The 22,152-nt window shown below is 38.9% G+C and overlaps 1 protein-coding gene across 2 annotated transcripts in view; it reads left to right on the top strand.

Annotated features, from left to right (window-relative positions):
• The window catches only part of TLK1 (tousled like kinase 1), a 197,327-nt gene that overhangs the window by 32,793 nt on the left and 142,382 nt on the right, over positions 1-22,152 (top strand). Inside the window, exon 1 of one of the 2 annotated variants that reach the window (XM_059928081.1) lies at positions 8,708-9,345. The exons of the other annotated variant lie outside the window; for it this stretch is intronic. Within the exon in view, the coding sequence (XP_059784064.1) occupies positions 9,207-9,345 (139 nt within the window). The 5' untranslated portion in view covers positions 8,708-9,206. Of the gene's footprint in view, positions 1-8,707; positions 9,346-22,152 lie in introns of those variants that run through there. 2 annotated transcript variants of the gene reach the window in all.

Below are 22,152 nucleotides of genomic sequence, written 5' to 3'. Positions count from 1 at the left end.
TTGCCTTCATTAATCTAATCTGGGGTAGTAAACCCAGTCCTTTGGAAAAATACAGTTTTTTTTTTTCTCATAAAGTAATTGCTATTCCTATAAAATATTTGGACAATACCCAAAAGTACAAAGGCCAGCAACAAAAATCTGCCATCATTTTATCACATGAAGACAACCACTGTTAATATTTTAGTATATGTCCCTTCAGTCTTTTTACTATATACATTTTATGTGATTGAGATTATATTGTATATATAATTTTTATATGCTGCTTTATTCACTGAAATGCTCTTATAAGCAAACCAGTTGTTTTTGGTTATATAAAATCTTCACAATCATTTTAATGACCGTATCATATTAGATGAGCCATAAGTTATTACCACATCCTTATTATTGTACATTTAGGTTATTTTCAACTTTTAATTATTGTAAATAATATTGAATAAAATTATCTTTGTGCGAAAGGAGAAAGAGCACTTTTTTTCTAATTTTGGATTATTTCATTAGGGCAGATTTCCAGAATGAAATTAGTGGTTCAAAAGGAATACCTTTTTTTTTTTTTTTGACCACAGTGTGCGGCATGCAGGATCTTAGCTCCCCAACCAGGGACCGAACCTGTGCCCCCTGCACTGGGAGCGGGAAGTCTTAACCACTGGACCAGAGAAGTCCCAAAAGGAATACATTTTTTAAAGGATTTTTGATCCATATTGCTAAATTGTTTCCCAAAAGAAATCCCATCATTTTAGACAAAATCTCAGTATAACTGTGTTGTTGCTATAGTTCTTTTAGCATTTTAGACTTAGCATCAATTCATCTCTCATTATTGTTTTGGGCATCTCCACCAACTCTTTCCAACCCTTTCTTCCAAATTATGAGTTCTTTGTATGATTCAGTGACTCATTTTATGATTCATCAAATTGTGTCAGATTCATGGGAGAATGTTCCTGATATGCTTTTTTGTTGATTACCAATAAAGTCAATGCTTTATGTAACTTAATTTGGTTTCTTTTCTCCATGTTGCATAGCAGGTGACTTAGTTTCAGTGAGGAAAATTACTTTTTTTTTCTGCTTTCTCTTCTGTTTTACTCTATATTTTTGAAACTGTCCATAATTTTTTTTAACATCTTTATTGGAGTATAATTGCTCCACAATGGTGCGCTCGTTTCCACTGCACAACAAAGTGAACCAGCCAGGAAAATTACTTTTTGATACTAGTGTCCATGTCCTATCCCAACTCATAGAGCAAGGAGAAGCCTATGGTAAATTGGAAGATGCAGTTCTAGGAGGGATTGGAAAAGTGTTTTGAGGCTTCTAAACAGGGGAAAGAAGGGAAATAAGCAAAGATTTAACTAGGTGCTCAAGACTATCTGAAACTGAAAATATAATAAAAAAATAGAATAGAGTCTTAAGTTGGTGTATGGAATAGATTCAGACTCTGATGGATAAATTTTGAATCTTGAAAAGGAAATAATAATTTAGATCACTTTGATGCACTTCAAGGCCCAGCTAAAATTGCTCCTCATTTAGGAAGCCTCAAATGTAATCTTTCCTGCCTTCAAATTCTCCCATTTTTCTAGAAAATGCATCATTTTCTACTTTGGATAGTAGTCATTTGCTGGACTATTCTTTGATCATTACCTCTAAGCTACATGTGTGACTCACCTCTGCACTTCCACAGCAGCTGGCAAATTGCTTTATCCCCGATAGGTGCTCAACAAATAATTCCTGAAACCAATGCTTATCAGTCTGTAACAGTTTTCAAAACCAATGGATATACAAGTTATAAACCATTCCCAAACAACTTTATTAAGTGCTCAAAGTGAGCAATAGCTAAGTAGATAAATAGTTACTTGAGGAATTTTTCATGGTGGCAGTTTTGGAAATTTCATCATGTGTTTATTGATTTCAAGACATTTTCTTTCCATAAGAAACTGCCATTCATTTCCCCTCATATTAACAACATTTTCCTTTTTAAAAATATACTCCTTTTTATTTTCTCATTAAACAAGAAATTTCTCTTTAGAGTGTATGCCCGCATGCGTGTGTGTGCACGGACGTGTGCAAATACTTAGAATCACAAAATGCCGAATTTTTTCTAAAAAAATTTTTCTAACTTTTTACTGTAAGTGTACAGTTTCACAAACTAGACACTCACTTCTAACCAGCACCTGGAACAGAATACTATTTGCATCTCAGAAACCCCCCTCTTGCTTCATGGTGACTTTTTGACTTTTGCAGGGGAAGGGGGAGAAATTCTCATCAATATTTGATGTTTTTGTATTGTTTCAAAGTTTCTAAATATGTATGAGGTTATATACATCTCACATTATTTTTGTCGTGTATCTAAGAAAGATTTAGCATTTTTTATTTGCTAGGAAAGCATTAAGTGATTTTTTAAAATTAATTAATTTTTTGGCTGCGTTGGGTCTTTTTTTTTTAAATTTATTTTATTTATTTATTTTTGGCTGCGTTGGGTCTTTGTTGCTGTGCGCGGGCTTTCTCTAGTTTTGGTGAGCGGGGTCTACTCTTCGTTTCTGTGCGTGGGCTTCTCATTGCGTTGGCTTCTCTTGTTGCAGAGCATGGGCTCTAGGTGCGTGGGCTTCAGTAGTTGTGGTGCACAGGTTTAGTTGCTCTGTGGCATGTGGGATCTTCCCGCACCAGGGCTTGAACCCGTTTTCCCTGCATTGGCAGGCGGATTCTTAACCACTGCACCACCAGGGAAGTCACACATTAAGTGATTTTGTTTGCTTTTTTGTTTTTGTTTTTTTTTGCATTAAGTGATTTTGAAAGTCTTGAAACTATACAGTTGGAAAGATATTGTCAAAAATCAAGGATATTTGATATTAATGTTTATGAAAAGGAACATCAGTTTCTTTGCCTACAAAAAAATTCGGACTGCAGAAACAAAGTCCAGCGAAGTAAGGTTTTGGGAATCTTTGTTCTTCCCTCTGAAGTGATGAATTTATATTTTAGTTTAATCAGTAAGACTTAGGATGAGTGAAGTGGAACAGTAGATTACAATCGGTTTTATATGTTCTCTTAATCACTTTTCTAAGTAGACTGCTTTGTTAAGGGGTACATTGTTGATTTAAAATCTGCTATGAGCACTGTTTGCTTGTTGCACTTTGTTTTTGTAAACATTTCATAATACTCATGCCCTTGGAGAACAGCCTCTAGTGCTCTTTGGGGGAGGTAATATTGTTCTGAAGCTGATCATAATTTTTAACCTAAGGTGAAATGAATCTGTTTTGAGAATCTAATAATTCCAGCTTTTGTTATGTATAGAGAGGCTTGAAGACCTCCTCTCCTGCACTACTTCCCCCTCCCCCAATGAGTTGACAAACCAGAAGGAAACCACTTCCACTGCTAGAGAGAGCAGAGGAAGTGTAACCTAGCGTATTATGCACAAAACCCTGAAACTATCTCTGCAGGGATTTGGAAACCATAATCTTCAAGCAGTGGCTTTGTGAATTGTGCAGGGCAGGTAGAACATACTCAGTGAAATGAGAATTCTTCATAATCCAATGCAATGGAGTCATCTGTCTAAGCATCTACCAAAAAGAGTACTACTAGGGTGACATGTCACGATGGTAGGGCAGGTATCTTGAGAGCTCTGATCTGTGTGCATACATTCAGACAAAGAAGGAAATCAAATCTGGGGGTGAGTTCAGGCAAGAGGAGACAGGCTGGGCATTTCAGTTCACTCTAATAAAAAGGCCCAGCACACTCCATTTCCTAAACATTTGTAATGTAATATTTCATACATATGAGAGCAGATCTGATATATATATACATTATAAATATATATAGTTTAAAGAAAAAGAGTAAGACAAACATACCTCCACATTCTCACCAGACTTAACAGTAGTGCATTTATTGATGCTTTTGAAGACCCTGTGGGTCCTCCATGATCACATCCCCCCCCTTTCCCTGATGGAAGTACCTACTCTGATTTTGGCTTCTCATTCATTTTTCTTTTTTCTTTCTAGTTTTGCCACATATATATTCCTGAACACTATATTATTTAGTTTTGAATGTTTTTGAATGTTTTATAAATGAATCAAACTGCCTTCATCTTTCTTTAATTTGTTCTTATAAATCAGCATTATGCCTGTGAGCATTTTAATTGTTGTATAGTATCCTATTGTGTGAATATACATAACTCTATTTATTTACCTATTTTCTTGTTGTTGGACATTTGGGTGGTTTCCAGTTTTCGGCAGCTATTAACAGTAGTGCTACGGACAGGCTTGTTCTTTCTCCTGGTGCACATGAACAAGAATTACTCTAAGATATATTATTTGGAATGGAATTGCCAGGTAATAGTATCTTCAACTTTACTAGGTAATACATTATTAACTATGTTTCGCTTAGTTCAAAAGGGCTAGGGTTGCCAGATGTAGCAAATAAAAATACAGGATGCTCAGTTACATTTGAATTTTACGTAAACAACAAATAACTTTTTAGTATCAGTATGGCCCTTGCAAAATTTATATTTCATCTGGCAACCCTAACAAGGTCAGTGAACTTTACCAAATCACAAACATTGGCCAATGAAGTGAAAGTGTGAGGGGGTGGGGGAGTATTTGGTCTTTTCTTCCTCTGCTAGCATGGCCAACAGAGTTGTTTACGAGCAGATTAGCTCAGGGGGCTCAGGTGCTTGCTAACCAGCTCTGTGGGTAATTGATTGGCTCAACAAATATGTATCAGCACCAGCTGTATGCCGAGCAGGTGCTAGATGCTGGGACTATCACTGTAAACATGACAGACAAGGTCCTTGCCCTCCCCAGGCTTTTAGCCAAGGCGGGGAAATGGAGGATAATGAGGCAATGATCTATGTACTGTGGGAGCAGTGGTGTGCTGGTGAGCAAGCCTTGATTTGTAGATTTTGCTGACTTTGGTGTTGTAAATACTCTTACCATGGCCAGTTTCAAGCTACCAATGTGACATCATTGAACTCTTGAGTTGAGGGAGAGACTTGTACAACCTGCTCTCTGGGTGGTATGAAATGACTCCAGCAGCCCCTGTATGGGGGAGTACTAAGAAAGGACATTTCATCCAGTCTCTGGGCTCATTTCTGACTGGTTTGGGGGAAAGGGACTTAAGCATTAATTGTTTCCTCAAATTTAGAAGGAATCAAATGTTAAGAGATATAAAAAAAATTTATTATACCTATGATATTGGGTGCTTTGTAAATATTTTTTACTATGGTATGTAAATAGAAAAGAGTCTAATAAACATAGTTGTAAATTATGACTAACCTATAGATCAGGGCTTAGTTCTCCCCTTTTGTATGTGACCTTCTATCAGGAGAGGCTTGAAGACCTCCTCTCCTGGACTGCTTCCTCACCTGTATCCCAGCTCGTTGATCCTCATCACCCATTCCATGACAGAGTCCTTGATTCTGTGCCGGGCATTGCACTAGGGGCTTGGGTCCCTGTCCTCATGGAGCTCTCAATTCACAGAAAGAATATTCTCCCCAATTCTTTGTAGGCAGTTTTACTCCTGTGTTTTCATGCTGGCTTTCCCTCTGGGAATATTTCCCCAAGAAATCTTGCCCTAAACCCCCTTCCAATGATCTTTTCTTGCTTTTCTTGATAGTTCTCTTTCCCCAGAGTGGCTGAATCTGGACTTTCCTTACTTTCTTATATCTTTTCCTGTTGAGCAAGCTAACACTCTAGCCATCCCATCTATCTCTCTATCAAACGTTATTTGAATGCCTGTGTACTAGCTGATGTGCAAGGAGTGGGGGAGCCTCTCCTTACCATTTAAAAGCTTTCATTTATCACAATAATTTAATAAAATTATGTATTTGCACTATTTGCATCCAGGCCCTTTTTATGCTTAAATTACTTAAGAAATACATGATTCATTGCACAAAATTTGGCAAAGCAGAAAGTAGAAAAGAATAATTATGCAATCTTACAGCCCAAGGCTGGCCATGCACTTTTTTTCGGGTGCATCCTTGCAGTCATTTGTTTTGCATACTTACAAACAAATCGGGATCATACCCATGTTTTCTCTTAAAATATACATGAAAATTTATCATCCTTTTCAGTATTCTTCAAAGACATGATTTTAAGTGATGGCATAACATTCCATTTTCAGGCTAAGCCGCAGTTTATTTAAGTAGCTCCCTATTGCTGGCAGTAGCCTCTATAAGTAAGTCAGTGTTGACTATCTTTATCATAAGCTACAAGAAAGCAGGAATCAATCATTTAATTGTCTTTCCAAGGCAGCACTTGTAACAAAAATAAATCAAAAGTAATTGGATTATGTTATTTGCTGGGATCCTCTAGTTACCATTTAAAATAAAAGGAGTCAGTCTGCATAAAATGTAACCAGGGTTGGTGTAAAGGTAACCTGAGGCTCTGGGGAGGGTTGGGAGGAAGATAACCTACTATCAAATCTCTTTGGTTGGGTTTTGTTTACTACTCTCTAGAGCTCCGTATAAAGTCGTGGAATAGGTGGGAGCTTTAGAGATCACCTAGTGACTCTAACCTCTTTTTCATAGATGAGGAAATTGAATCGAGAAGGATTGTTACCTGCTGAGACTAGTACCCAGGCCTCTTGACTTCCTTCCTGTCCTGTGCTCTTTTCACCACAATCAGCTGACTAAGCTTACTCTTAAAATACTGAAAGAGCATATAGTTGCCTATTACCTATCATATAGGAATTCTTGTTTTGCCTTAGGGTGAATGTGCTTTGGTATAAAAATCTAATGGTAAGGTTCTAGATATGTATCCAAGAGAAAGGAAGGCATATGTCCACACAAAGACTTGTACACCAATGTTCATACTAGCATTATTCATAATAGCCAAAAAGTGGAAACAATGCAAATGTCCATCAACAGGTGAATGGATAAACGAAGTGTGGTATAGTCACACAATGGAATACTCGGCAATAAAAAGAAATGAACTACTGATAAATGCAACAATGTAGATGAATCTCAAAATATGTTGAGTAAAAGAAGCCAGACAAAAGTGTACAAACCGTAGGATTCCATTTATCTAAAGTTCTGGAAAATGCAAGCTAATCTAAGTGACAAAAACCATATCTGTGGTTACTTGGGAATGGGGGTGTAGGGGAAGAGGAACCACAAAGGGGTAGAGGAAATTTTGGAGGCTGATGGATATATTCACTATCTTGATTGTATAAATGGTTTCAGGGTTGTATACACATCAAAAGTTATCAAGTTGTACAGTTTAATATGTGTAGTTTACTGTATGTTAATTATAACTCGCTAAAGTTGTTTAGGGGACTTCCCTGGTGGTCCAGTGGGTAAGACTCCTGTGCTCCCAATGCAAGGGGCCCCGCTTCCATCCCTGGTCAGGGAACTAAATCCTGCATGCATGCCGCAACTAAGAGCCGCGTGTTGCAGCAAAGATTCCACGTGCAGCAACTAAGACCCGGAGCAGCCTAAATAGATAAATAATTAATTTAAAAAATAATAAAATTGTTTAATTTGTGAGATGTCCCTTTTAAGTTTGAAAAGCAGAACATTACTAAAAACTCACTGAAGAATCTGAAGCATAAGAAAACTAAAATTACCTCTGGAGATAACTGACAACCAAGGTTCTATTCTAGTATGATAGTTTATCTGAACAAAACATTACTATGAGAAATGCAAAGTCATAAAAATAAAAAATAGAAATGACATTTTTGTCCCCCTGCATGCCATTTCCTCGTGCCAGTACAGTTGCTCTATATCATAATCTTTTTAGTGTTCTATTCAACTTGGTTTTTTAAAGAGAGCAATCGCCTTGTATTTTTCCTGAACTATTAGACAGCTCCTTTATGTACAAGATGCCCAATCCCTGATGTGTCTGTCCGTGTGTGGGTGTGTAGAAAGTTACACTGTACCTATAAATTTCAGCAAATGCTGCAATTTGCTTTAGGATTTTGTAGTCAGGGCTCAGCAGCGGCCCTGGAACTTTCTAGAAACCATACCCTCTTCTACAAGATGAACCCTGGATAGTTTCCCTAAATATGTGAATTCGGTGATCAAAATTTTCTTAGATTTCCCACCTACTGTTTTAAAACAAAGAACTGCTAGACCACACATACAGCGCAGAACACCGGTAAAGATTTTCTTTTTTGGAAAACATTCATAAAGTTTTATTTCCATCCCCCCCCCCCAACTTATTTTCTTAGCTCTTTTATTCGATAATCACTCCCATTCTGTAGACGAGGAGAGGCACACCGGTTTTTTTGCACAGTAGAGAGGGGCAAGAAAGAAGCAACTCTCAACTTTTCAGTTCCATTTTGAGAAATGATCACATCGAACTCCTGAGAAACGACAGCCCAGCGAGAGCAGAAGCATTTCTCTCCAGGCTGGGTGTGGGTCGGAAGCCAGGCGCGCTTCCGCGAGAGAGAGGGGGAGTCAGGTGGCAGCGGATCGGGCGCGGGAGCCGGTGCAGCGCGGCGGGGGCGCGTGCGGGGTGCGCCTCCCTCCGGCCGGCTCGGGGAGGCCACCCCCGCGCACGCCAATCGGTCGGCCGGGCTCCCGCGCAGCGCTGCGATCCGCGGGTGAACCAGCAGCGCCCGGCGCCCGCGTCTCCTCCCTCGCGCGCTCGTTCCCTCCCCAGCCCCCCCGCCCCCAACCCCTGGCAGTCCCTCCCCCCAGCCTGCTCCCGCGGCCGCGGCCGCCGCCGCTGCTACCGGAGGCGCAGGAGCCTCGCGATAGTGTTTGCACAGGCGGCGCGTGACGCCGCCGCCGCCTGTAACTGATGCAGAGGTTATCCCGCCGCCTCAGCCGCCACCCACCCGCCGCCGCCGCCGCCACTCGGGCGACGCCGGGGGCCGACGCACTGCAGAGGTGCCGGCAGGTTCCGCCCGCGGAAGTCTTCTCGGCCGGCGCAGCCCGCGCTCCGCCCGCTCTCCGACCCCGGCCCCAGCGGACGCCCCCTCGACATCTCCGCCGCCGCGCTCCTTCCCTCCGCCTCTTCCCCGGCGCGCTCGCCGGCTCCCTCACTTCTCCCCCTTTTCCTCCTCCCCGTCCCCTCTCCTCCCCTCACCTCTACCCTCCCCTCTACCCTCCCCACCTCCCCCCTTCTCGGTTTCCTCCCCCATCCCCTTGAATCTCCCCTCCCTGCCCTCGCTCTCTCGCTCGCCCTCAGCGCGGCCCCCGCCATGACGGAGGCGGGTGCCGGTGCCGTTGCCGTTGCCGCCGCTGCCGTCGCAGGGGGGGAGTCGGGTTCCCAGAAAGTAGCTTGATGAGTGTCCAAAGTAGCAGTGGAAGTTTGGAGGGGCCGCCATCTTGGTCCCAGCTCTCCACGTCTCCAACCCCGGGCTCGGCGACGGCGGCCAGGTCCCTGCTGAATCACACGCCGCCATCCGGGAGGCCCAGGGAAGGTAAGCGCCGTCGCGCCCGCGCCCGCTCGCGGGCCTCCCCTCCTGCGCCGCGGCCCCCGCGCCCCCGCGTCTCCTTCCTCCGACCCCGGGGTGGGGGAGGGGGCGAGGTGGACTCGAGGCCTCCCGGCTCCGGGGAGGTAGAGCTCCGTGTGTGGGTGGTGGTTCGCGGGTGGCTGAGAAGACCGACGAGGGGGTGCTCGCTGGAGGGGACGGAGCGAGGCGCGGCGCACAGACTCGCCTGGGCTTCCTAGGAGCCAGTCCTGCTGGGATGGGAAGCCTGACCCCGGACGGGAGCCCCTTTCTGCTCCATTTGCTAGTACACTCAGTACTCTTAACCTCCTGGCCTCGGGTCTCTGGTGGATTTTCCCTCTTGGTGAAGCATTCATCCTCGAGCCCCCTCCCCTTCCCTCGCGCACTCCTCCCCTAGAGGCGGTCCCCGCTCTGCGAGCTTTGCTGCCCGGGACCTGGAGGATGCCTCTCGTTTGCAGGGTCTCTGCCCTTTGGGGGGAGCCTCTGAAATTATCAAAGCCGACTTTGATCCCTTGCCTGGCCCCCTAGAGCAGTTTAAACGACAGACTGATTCGTGGGCAGGCTTTTAAAACCATCCCTCCAGATGGTTGCAACTTTGCTTCGCCATCACCTCCTGCGTGTTTGTGCGTTCCCTCTCTACTGCAAGTAGGCTACTGTTCTTCGACAGGGTCGTGGGTTTTGTGGGAAATATCTGCGTAAAGGTTACTGCAAACACGCACCAGATCGGTTACAATTGTTTTCTAAGTTTTCTGGCTTCTTGCATGCAAGTGTGCTGCCACCAGATGTAGCAGTTACACAGCTAGTAAGACACCGGAGTGCTTTTGACTAAAATTTCAACTTGCTGTATTTAACTTTAAGTATACGACATAAAATGAAATTTGGGAGAATTATGGGGGAAGAATAAATGTGCGTAGAATCACGTTTAACGCTCTTTTGTCTGGAAAACGTTTAGCGGTATTCATCAGCAATTGGTAAATGGGTTGTTCACGGCCGGTTGTGTCACACAGGGAGATTGTAGCCACATTTTCAAAAAAAACGTCTGGAAGTCCAGTAGTCTAGTGAATCCTTTAAAGATACCAGGAGCTTTGATTTATGCAGGAGTCGGTGGGATTAATTTATCTTGAAAATATCTGTCAATATTTACGACTCAGAGCCTTGACATTTGTTAATCAAGTGGTTTGTGCCCTGAATCCAGTGGTTCAGGCACAGCATTCTTTGTCATTTTGTTCTGTGAGCATGTGTGAAAGTGACAATAGGCTCAAAGATTGGTATGAATTTGCTCTGGAAAATTCAGGGGAAGGTTTGATTTATGGCATCCATTAAGCATGCTGAATACATTGACACGACATTTCCCCTTTCCATCTCACCCCCAACCCTGAGTTCTGATTATTAGAAGATAAAAGTTTATTTATTGACGCACTCAAATTTAGTACACCTGGTAATTTTTCTTTTTGCAGTTGAAAATTTGTAAATGAATGTTTTAAAATCTATTTTGTAAACAGAGCAGTTGTTGCTTTTAGCATCCTTTTGCTTTTGTCTGTACTTTCATTAAGATGCTTAATGATAGTGTTAGGAATGATAGTGTAATGAGTGATAGTAAATGATGGTCTTGGGAAAGACTCTCTTTTAAGGCTATACCTTTTTTTCATTCATTTCTTAAATATTTGCTGAGCCATTTCTGTGAGCTAAGCACTGTGCTAGATACTGAGGGCATAGTGTTGAATTGCTCATCTGTAACATCTGTAATTAATAATTTGGGGGCTGAAAAATCTAGATTGTGAGTTTCTGAGGTTCAACTCTAGTTAAAAAACTTTCATACTATTCTGCAATTTTCCTGATGTTTTAAATTTTTCAGGGGTTGGAATAATTTAGCTTGACCCTCCAAATAACCAGAAATTTTGTCCAGCAGTTTGGATTTTTATGTAACCTGAATAGTGAGTCTCTATTTACTAATTAAATAACAGGACATGTTTTTGTGGAAGTTATACTTCACACCCAAGTACCTGTATGGTGACAGTGGTACATTGGTTTTTTTGACCAACCAGGAAGTAAGTTAAAACTATTAATTCTCTTCTGGATTATATATATTCATCTTGAAGCTATAGTTTCAGATTTCACCAACGCTAATAGGAATTGCATATATGAAGCCCTAGGTGTCAAGATGGAAACATTTTCTTTTGAGTGTGATCCCAGTTTTTATTTTAACAAGTGCTTTGCATCTTTTCCAAGTAACATTAGTATGTTGTGTAAATTGATGTAAATTGAGAGCTTTGATTGCTGGTGGCTGATAGATAGTAAGAACCATTACTGTTAATGGAACTTGAGTGTATGTATCAAGGAGAGAATAAACTTTGTTTCTTGAGAAACTGAGCCAATTAAATGTAATATATAATAGAAATTTTTAAACTTAAAAGAGATACACACATATGTATATGTACATATATAAAGTTACATATGTGATGAACTCCTTTTAAGCAAACTTTACTTTGAAAATGGGCTATTTTCAAAGTTGTTCTATAAGTATCTTATCCATAAGCCTAACTCATAAGATTTAGGAATTTATATGATATAGTGTAGACTTCTTTCTTCCCTCGGAGTCCCAAAGCTTTTCCTTTATCAATCTTAAAATTCTCTGAGAGGTGCTCAGCAGTGTAGCTCTAGATTTCACATTAGGTCTTTTAAACCTGTGGCTAAATTCTCTATCCCACTTTATCTTCTAATCTGTGAATAAGGATGTAGGAAGTTAAGAAATTAAATTTTCAAATAAGGTCAGGTTTGTTTGCTGAGGCCGAGGAACCTGATGTGTGTACTGGCTAGATGAGCAGGTGGTTTTTTTGCGTATCAGTACATAGGTACTTTTGAATGGGTTACTGCTAAGAGTCAAATAAATGGTTATACAAAAGACTTGGCTTTTCTGTTCCATCTTGCCAGATATGAATAATTTGCTTTACTTTTATATAAATAACGAAAGTAGTTTGGTCAAAAAGATAATATCACAGTTTAAATAAACTTGCTCTCTGTTTCCATATTTATAGACTGCATCCTTTAGACAGAAGAGTTGAAGTATTTGACTCCAGATGACTGAGTAATACCTGTAGGGAGATGTTAACAGTTAAGTGTACCAGATGGCCCTTTAATTTCTTGAAGTCACCTGCCGGAGCAAGACAGGGTTGTATGTTTAAGGATTCTAGCTCATGAATATATAGACATGTGGTAGGTGCCTCCCTTACAGAGGCATATGTACGTATTAGAGGAGAGGTGGAAATCCAAGATAGTTAGAAGTCTGGGAATCTGCCCCTGAGAAATAGGCTGTGCTTTAGCATTTTTGGCCTCAGGACCCCTTTACTCCCTTAAAAAGTATTGAGGAAGAGATTTTGTTTATGTGGGTTATGTCTGTTGATATTTACTATATTTGAAATGAAATAACTTCAAAAATATTTATCTAAAAATAACAATCTGATTACATGTTAACAAATTTTAAAATGAAGATAAATATTCTAAAACAAAAACTTTAGTGAGGGGACTTCCCTGGTAGCACAGTGGTTAAGAATCCACCTGCCAATTCAGGGGACACCGGTTTGTTCCCTGATCCGAGAAGATCCCACATACTGCAGAGCAACTAAGCCCGTGCACCACAACTACTGAGCCTGCACTCAATGAGAGCCTGCATTGAACCTGCACTCAATGATAAGCCCACGCACCGCAGCTAGAGATAGCCTGCGCACAGCAACGAAGACCCAATGCAGCCAAAAATTAAAACGAAAACACACTTCAGTGAGGCTGGTGGCATTGTTTTATATTTTTACAAATCACTTTAATTTCTGGCTTACTAGAAGATAGCTGGATTTTCTTCTTTCAGTCTGTTGAGATATATTTTGATTGAGGCATGTGAAGAGAATCCAACTTCACATAGATATGTAGTTGCAAAAGAATTATTTTAATAGTCTTTTTGGAAGTTATTCTTTGATATTACACCAAAATTCGACAAGTGACAGTTTTTTTAAAGGTACTTGTGGGGGCTTCCCTGGTGGCGCAGTGGTTGAGAATCTGCCTGCCAATGCAGGGGACACGGGTTCGAGCCCTGATCTGGGAAGATCCCACATGCTGCGGAGCAACTAGGCCCGTGAGCCACAACTACTGAGCCTGTGCGTCTGGAGCCTGTGCTCCGCAACAAGAGAGGCTGCGATAGTGAGAGGCCCGCGCACCGCGATGAAGAGTGGCCCCCGCTCGCCACAACTAGAGAAAGCCCTCGCACAGAAATGAAGACCCAACACAGCCAAAAATAAATAAATAAATAAATAAATAAATGAATGAATGAATGAATGAATGAATGAAAAAAGAGGTACTTGTGATGTGGAAGTACATTTTATCCCGGAAGTGTCTTCAGGACCCACAAGAAATCTGTGGACTATACATTTAGACTAAAGAAGAGACTAAAGGGTGGGAAAAAGTATAGCTGTTTTCAGGCATTTCAAACACATAAATAGAAGAGAGAATGTGTTCATTATGGTGTTATAGAAGGTGGACCAGCAGGTGAAAGTTAGGAAGGCACAGAATGAATTCAGTATCATTTTTTGAGAAGAATGTAAAAACTGTATAACTAGTAGACTTGGCCAGCAATGAAAGAACTGCTTTAAAGAATTTAAAGCAAACTACGGAGACTTTTTTGGGGGAGCTAGAGATAAATTCTGTAGATTCTTATTTTGTGTGCTATTAGATTAAGTGACTTAAGGTCCCATCCAGTTAAAAATTGCAAACATTCTGTGATTCTTTGAAAATTCGTAAATATAGTTAAACTGTACTTACATATCCATGAATGTTTTTGAATATTCTCTTAAGTCAGTAGCATGAAACTATCATTGACTTTATTACTCTTTTGCATTTTTATCGTGCTTTTCCTCTGAGGATTTTTCTGTATTTTCTGGAATCAACACTGTTAGTCTTCCTGAAATCCTAATGAATTCCCTGTGAAATATAATAAGCTTCGAAGACATTTTAGGGAATCAGATGCTGCTTACGATACAGTTTAGTAGAGTTGTCATATACTTGGGCACAGAATTTTAGAATGCTGTGGGGGGCTGATTTTCAGTTCAGAAAGAGAAACTGTCAGCAGTCTGTATAGTCTTTCATTTGTAATTGTGTATGTGATTTCAGAAGTAATGTGCTTAATCTAATGGTTTTAAAGCTAGAGAGTCTGAAAAAAGGATGCATGAAGGCAAAGCGTTTAAATTGATCTCTCTTGAATTTAAAAATGCATATTAAATAAAACCAGAACATAAAGTGAAGAATTTAAATTCTCATCTTATTGAGAGAATTATGCATGTAATAGCTATCATTACCTATAGCAATTCATATTTTAATTTAATATGGAACATAATCTCTTCTGTGAGATGTATTGAAAGGTTAGATTTTAGGTGCTGGGAAGTCAAGGTTAAACTCCTGTAACTTTCTTGGGGTCAACTTAAGTGTAGTAAGTGACACAGCTTGAGACTTCATGTATTTCTTGCATTTAGACTTAAAGCTCATTTTCTATAGAAGAGCCATAGGATTAAGTCATTTAGTTTAATAAACTCCTTCATGCTCTTTAATAATTTCCAGAAATCTTAGAATAATTTAGAGGAATGGTGAAGTAGGAGAAGAAGTATGGTAGAGAAGAGAAAGTGCATTGATAATTAGAATCCAAGTGTAGTCCCAATTTTGCCATTAACTAGCTGGGTGACTTTGGGCAAGTTGCTTATCTCTCTGCTTCAGTTTCATAAAATGAGAATTACAGAGCTGAAAGGGACCTTGGAAGCAATTGAATCCAAACCTCTCATTTTACAGATAATTTGCCCAGGCTTTTACTGTAGGAGAGTTGGGACCAGGATTCAGTTTTCTGACTTTCAACTTACTGCTTTCTCCATTATACTTTGTGGCTCCTTTTCATCTGTAAAATGAGGGAGTTGAATTCGAAGCCTTCAGAGTTCTCTAACAGCTCAAAAATATTATTCTTTTGACATTAGTGCTAATTATAATTTACTGGAGGAAAGTTTGTAGCTTTTATTTATTGGTGAAAGAAATGTTTCTTGAAGAAGCAATGTGACCTTTTCAAGGTTATAATTTGTTAAGAGAAGATACTCATCTTCATTATTACCAAAAGATTTTTAAGTTTATTTATGAGCATGGTAAGCAGTAGTGTGCTAGGTGATCTTGTCTTTTTAATGATCTACATTCTAAAATACTGTTATGAATATATTAAAAGCTGTGTAAATTACATAAATAATAATGTGGTGCCCTGAAGTGAAGTAACTAGGTGATTGTTCCTCAGAAATTATTTCTGGTGTGTTTCCCCCCGAGTTAGATGCCTCTGCTCTTCAGTGTCGTATAGGATTGTCTATTTCATAGCACCTTTGTCATACTACCTTTTATTATAGTTTTATTTTTTTTGCATACTAGACAGAAAGGTCTTGAATTCAGAGACTGTGTTTTGTTCATTTGCATATTCTCAGTGCATAGTAGGATGTCCTCTATAGCAGGGGTCCCCGAACCCCAGGAGACCGCTACAGCTGCGGTCCGTCCGTGGCCTGTTAGGGACCGGGCTGCACAGCAGGAGGTGAGTGGCGTCGAGTGAGCAAAGCTTCATCTGCTGCTCCCCGTCGCTTGCATGACCGCCTGAACCATTCCCCACCCCTGTCCGTGGAAAAATTGTCTTCCACAAAACCGGTCCCTGGTGCCAAAAGGTTGGGGACTGCTGCTCTATAGAGGTGGCACCTAACGAAAAGTTTTGTTGAAGATCTGTTAAAGCTTTTTTTTTTTTAAACGGAGTGATTATATACTTAATATGCACGTATTTCAGACCCAGGGAGATACTCATTTTAGTAATTCATAGGCAAGTTATATTTTAGAGAGTGATAATGGAAAACAATAATAGCTAAAGTTTATTGTTTGTATATGTTAATTCATTTAATTCTCATAACTCTGTGAGGTATATACAATTATCATTCTCATTTTACAGATGAGGAACCAAAGTACAGAGAAGTAAAGAAACTTGCCCAGTATGACACAGAGTAGTAAATGTTAGGGCTAAGATTTTAATCAAGTCTGCATTTTAACCACTGGGATATATTGCCTAAGATATGGAAATTTAGCTTTGGGTAATTTCTTAGTTTTTCCTTAACAAATTTTAATTTACTAATCAGTCTTTTAGGCTCATTCAATTTACTGGTAAACTTTGTTATTATTATTTTTTTGCATGAGTTTTGTATGTATGTGGAGATAAGATTAAAAAAAAGAAAAATCCAAAACCAATTTGTACAGATCTTACGTTTCATGGAAAATGTTAGAGGTATACTAATGAAAAATCTTACTTTCATGTTTAATAATTAAATTGGGATGCCATTTATCTTAATATTTTGACCTCATAAGCTCATTACAGCAATAACAAATAAACATTAGAATTTGAATGGAGAATTTTTGACTGTCCACATAGGAATAGTCCACTTATTGTGGAGGGTTTTAACCTGGTGCGTGAGGCTCTGAACAAAATTGAGATGCTTTAGTGGCAGATGTTTGAGTTTTATTAGTATTCAGTATGGCAGGGAAAGGAAGCTTGAAGCTTAATCTGATTCATCTTGTAAGAAGTATTTTTTAAAACACTTAAAGCTTTAATTACCTTATTGCATACAAAACAGATCCCTTGGTAACATGTATTATTTAGTGTATCTAATGAGAGACAGAATTTGAATGGGTTGATAGGAATTCAAAGCATGATGTAGAAAGATGCAGATCTGAAACAGGTGGTAGGTTGTGAAAGTTAAATCTTCTCAATGTGGCTTCACTGTTAGGTTTGAAATTTTGTGAATTTCACGAAGACAGGTTATACCTCTATTTAAGTTAAAATGCTTGTATGCTACAAGGATGCAGAACAAAGCCAAATATGAGTGGTTTTGGGGGCTGACATAATATTTGTTCTCCTTCATTTATATGGATTATTAAGAGTTCGTTCTGCTCATAAATTTGTACCTTTCCCTGGAAACTAGTTTAGTTGGAGAAATGACTTCTAGGTTTAAATTAAGTTTTAACCTGGTACTTGCTGGTATTGTTAAATGTCATACATTGTGATTTCATAATTCCACACTTGACACTATGTATGTGCTTCTTGTCTGATGGTGAATATGGTGCCTCTGGAGAAGGTCAGGGGGATTTGTATGAAGCCAATCAGATTCATCCCGTCTTTCATGAGACCTGAGGCATGTTTCATTTTTTTTTTTTCTTTTTTGACAAATAGGGTATTTTTGCTTTTTTAAAAACATAGTTTTTCCTTTTTCTGCACACAGATTTTAAAAAACATCAGTGAAGTTACATGGTTTAGTTAACTTTGTATATATATTTTTGCTTATCTCATTTATTGAAAAGATGCATATACTTATTAATGGTAGGACTTGTTCTAGGCACTTTGTAAATAGTAACTCATTTACTTCTCACAGTCATGAAGTAGGTACTGTTGTACCTCTATTTTACAGATGAGGAAATTGAGCCACAGAGAGGTTAACTAACTAACCCAAGGATGCATAGAGAATATGTAGCAGAGTCAGGATTCAGACTAGGCTCCTGAGTGCATGCTCTTAGCAGTTATACTATTCTGTCAGCATTATTCCACTGAATTTTAACCACAGGGATACTATAATTTACTTAGTTAACCATTCTTCTTTTGGTAGTGTGTTAGTCATGATTCTTTTGCTTACCTGTGATAAAAACTTAACACAAGCTTCGGTAAGTTAAAAAAGGAATTTACTGGTTCACGTAACTGGGAATTGTATGTGTGGAGGAGGATGGAATGGCTTTGGAAACAGCTTAGATCCAATGTCTCAAATAATGTCACTGAGCCTCTTGGACTCCATTTCTGGGTTCTTCTAGCCTCTTGATTCTGGAGCGCAGTCACATACCTTTTGGCTTAGCAACCACACTTGGAAGACAAAACTTTTTCCTAATGTCCACATGTCACTTCTGGGTTGATGCTCATGCATTATGATTGTCAGTTCCTTAACCAATCACTGGTACCTGGGAGGTGTACAGCAAGGTAGCCACTATGGCTGTAGGTAGAGTGAATTGGGGAATCCACAGAAAGCCATGATTGACAGACCGCTGAAGGTCACACAAATTGGGTGAGTGGTAGTTTTCCTGAGGAATGGATCATGGTGAACAAAAACATCTTAACTACCATAGTTAGTTATTTAGGTTATTTCTTTTCTTTTTACTTTTACTTTTTGGCTACAATAGATATTGATATAATATCTCTGAGTAAAAGCTCCCCCCAACCCCCGAAGAGGATTCCCAGTGATGGAATTATTAGGGCAAAAAGTATAAAACAATTAAAGGCTTTTGATAACTATTGTCAAATTATTATTTGAAGAATTGTGTTCCACTCATACAGCAGCAGTGCATGAGATAGGCATGTATTTTTGAACCAGGCGGGGTTCACCTCATCCTAGGAATTACTGGGCTTAAATATTATTCACACAGTGCCTTGCAGTTAACCAAAGGGTTGTGATCTTCATACTGAACATGTATCTAATCCAATTTATCAAATGCTTTATTATATTTTCTCCGGGCATTTCTCTCGCTGTTTAAAAATTTTTTATTTTATAGTTTTAAACAACAAACCCAAAAGGCTAACGAATGGCAGTCCTCGGCAAGCCCTTGGCCCCCTACTCCTCTTTCCTATCTGTGTCTCCTACTTCTCTGACCTAGTTGACAGCATTATACTTAGTTTTTTATACTTAGATATTGGTACCTTATGTTAGAAGCATTATTATGTAGAAGTAGTTACAAGCACATATTTGTTAGACCCGGATATCAGTTTAGGTTTTGCCGCTTACTGTAGTAAGTTACTTAACCTCTCCACGCATCTGTAGATTTTCTTTCTTTCTTTTTTTTTTTAAATGCTTTTTTTTTTTTTTGGCTATGTGCCGTTCAGGATCCTGGTTCCCCGACCAGGGATCAAATCCGTGCCCCCTGCAGTGGAAGCGTGGAGTCTTAACCACTGGACTGCCAGGGAATTCCTAGGTTTTCTTGTTTGTAGGATGGGATAAGAAATAGTAACTATTTCATAAGGTTGTGAGAATTAAATGAGAAATTTGTGGCATGTTAACCAGTCAGTATGTGTTAACTGTTACTATTATATTTAGATACAAGGATGCTTTACAATTAAAAATTTTTTCTTCTTTGTTTCAATGTCAAGAATAGGGAACACGTACCATCTGGATTAAGATCCTTATGGCCAGAGTACACTTGACATACATAGATTGTCTCCCTGGCTTGTTGAAGAATTCTAGCAGGGTTGTGTATGACAGAGGCAGATTTCAAGTGATATTCATAATTGTTAGTCTCATTTCTTTTCACTATATAATATTGTGGCATTTATTATGCATACAATTTTTCTTCCTTTGATTTATTTCTTTATTTTACATTTTAAGAGTTTGCTTTACTGGGCAAAAGGGCATGAATTTTTTAATGTCATTTAATGTGTATTGTCACTATTGTTTTCCCTATGGGATAACCAGGATTTTAAAATCTGTTATTGCTTCTCAGAAGTGAATCAATTGTCAGAGCTTTCGAGTTTTATAGAAACCTTATTGGCATAGTTTGTTTATTCATTCAGCAAGTATTTTTGGACCTGGAGCATAGCACTAGGTAAACAAAGGTATGTAAGATACAGTCCTTGTCTCCTAGGAGCTTGGCCAAAGTCTAGTGAGGAAGACTACAATTCATAACATGTAATTTATACTTAAAAAAAAAAAAAACCACTGTGGGTCAGATAAAACAATCTGTGATGCCAGTTTCAACTTCTGATATAAACAATTATTATATATAATGTGGTTGTAGCATAGCCTGTGTCAGGGTGTTATATTCATTGGTCATTTGGTTGCTAGAAAAAAATTTTAGCAAAACAAATTTATTATTAGACGGATATAGGGCTGAGTGTCTCTTAGAACCCATTTAGGTCTCAAGGGGACTGAACTAGAAACTGGAAATTCAGGAACCACAGTAGCACTATTCTCCTGTGGATCATAGAGCAACCCTCTCCAGTGCTGTGAAGGGAAGTTTTTTAAAAAGGAAAAGTGGGAAGGAAGGAAATTGTATTTCTCTCAATAGGTATGAACAGAGTATTCCCTAGAGAAGGGAATTAGACAGTTTTCCTCCAGTTTAACTATTAAATGTTATCATCTTGTTTCAGTTGGTATGTCTTGATTGCTAGTGAGATTGAACTTAATATTTATATCAAAAGCCCAGTCTTTAAAAAATTATTACCCTCTAAAGTTCAAGTACTCTAATTTTACTGTGATTCAATTGATTTTATTTTTTAATGTTATATGGTGCTTTACCTTTCATTATTGTATCATAATATTAATATATACAGAAAATGCACATGATAAATAATGCTCAGTGAATTACTATAAATCATGATGTACGTAACGACCACTCAGTTAAGAAATAAAACATTGGCAGCATTTCAGAGCTCTCTTCCTGCACTCATCAGTCATTCACTACCTTCTCCCTTCCCTCCAAAGCAATCACTATTCTGACTTAATTATGCCTGTTTTGAATTTTATATAAATGGACTCACACAGTATGTATATTTTTTCTAGCTGCTTTTGTTTCACGTATGTTTTAGAGTTTGTTTCACCCATGTTAATTCCTGTAACTGTTGTTCACTTTTATTGCTCTATAATATTACTTGTATGCGTATACCACAGTTTATTTATACAGTCTGTTGATAGATGTTTGGGTTGTTTCCACTTCTCTATTATTACTAATAATGCTGTATGAACATATTTATACCTGTCTCTTCATGTACTATTAATTTCTGTTGAATATATACCAAACAGTAAATTTCCTGGGTTATAGGCTATGTGTGTGTTTGCCTTTAGTAGATACTGCCAGTTTCCCAAAGTGGTTGTAACAATTTACATTCCCATGAACAGTGTATGAGAGTTCCCATTGCTCTACACCCTCACCGACAGCTGGAATTGTTAATATTATTTATTTTTGATATTCTGGTGGATATGAGGTGGTATTTGTGGTTTGAATTGTCATTTCCCTGGTGAGTTAAGAGGTTTACCATTTTTTCATAAGTTTATTGACTTTTGGATATATCTTGTGAAGTGCCTGTTCAGATCTTTTGATCAGTTTTCCTTTGTGTTGTTTCTCTTTACAAAAATAAAAAATTAATTGAAGAAATTCTTCTATTTTGGATAAGTACTTTCTGTTTTTTATTAACACCCCTCCCCCATTCTGTGGCCTGTTCCCCCACTCCCTTATGGTATTTAAGAAGTATCTCAAGTTCATGAAAAATGTTTTCCTATGTTTTCTCTTTTTTAATATAGGCATTTACAACTGTAAATTTCCCTGTAAGCACTCAATTAATTCATCCTGTAAGTTCTTTTTCTTTTTTGTAAAATGTTACAATATATGCTGATATATTACACACGTTGTAAAACACACAATATAAAAATTTGCAAAGGTTAAATAAATAAATTTAACAATATTTAAAAATCTTTTTTTTGAATTTTAAAATTTTTATTTTTTTATACAGCAGGTTCTTATTAGTCATCCATTTTATACACATCAGTGTATACATGTCAATCCCAATCTCCCAATTCATCACCCCCCCCCCCCACCGCTTTCCCCCCTTGGTGTCCATACGTTTGTTCTCTACATCTGTGTCTCAGTTTCTACCCTGCAGACCGGTTCATCTGTACCATTTTTCTAGGTTCCACGTATATGCGTTAATATACG

This window comes from Balaenoptera ricei, chromosome 7 (genome assembly GCF_028023285.1).
Source record: "Balaenoptera ricei isolate mBalRic1 chromosome 7, mBalRic1.hap2, whole genome shotgun sequence".
NCBI lineage: Eukaryota > Metazoa > Chordata > Mammalia > Artiodactyla > Balaenopteridae > Balaenoptera > Balaenoptera ricei.
This window is presented reverse-complemented; position numbering and strand designations above follow the sequence as displayed.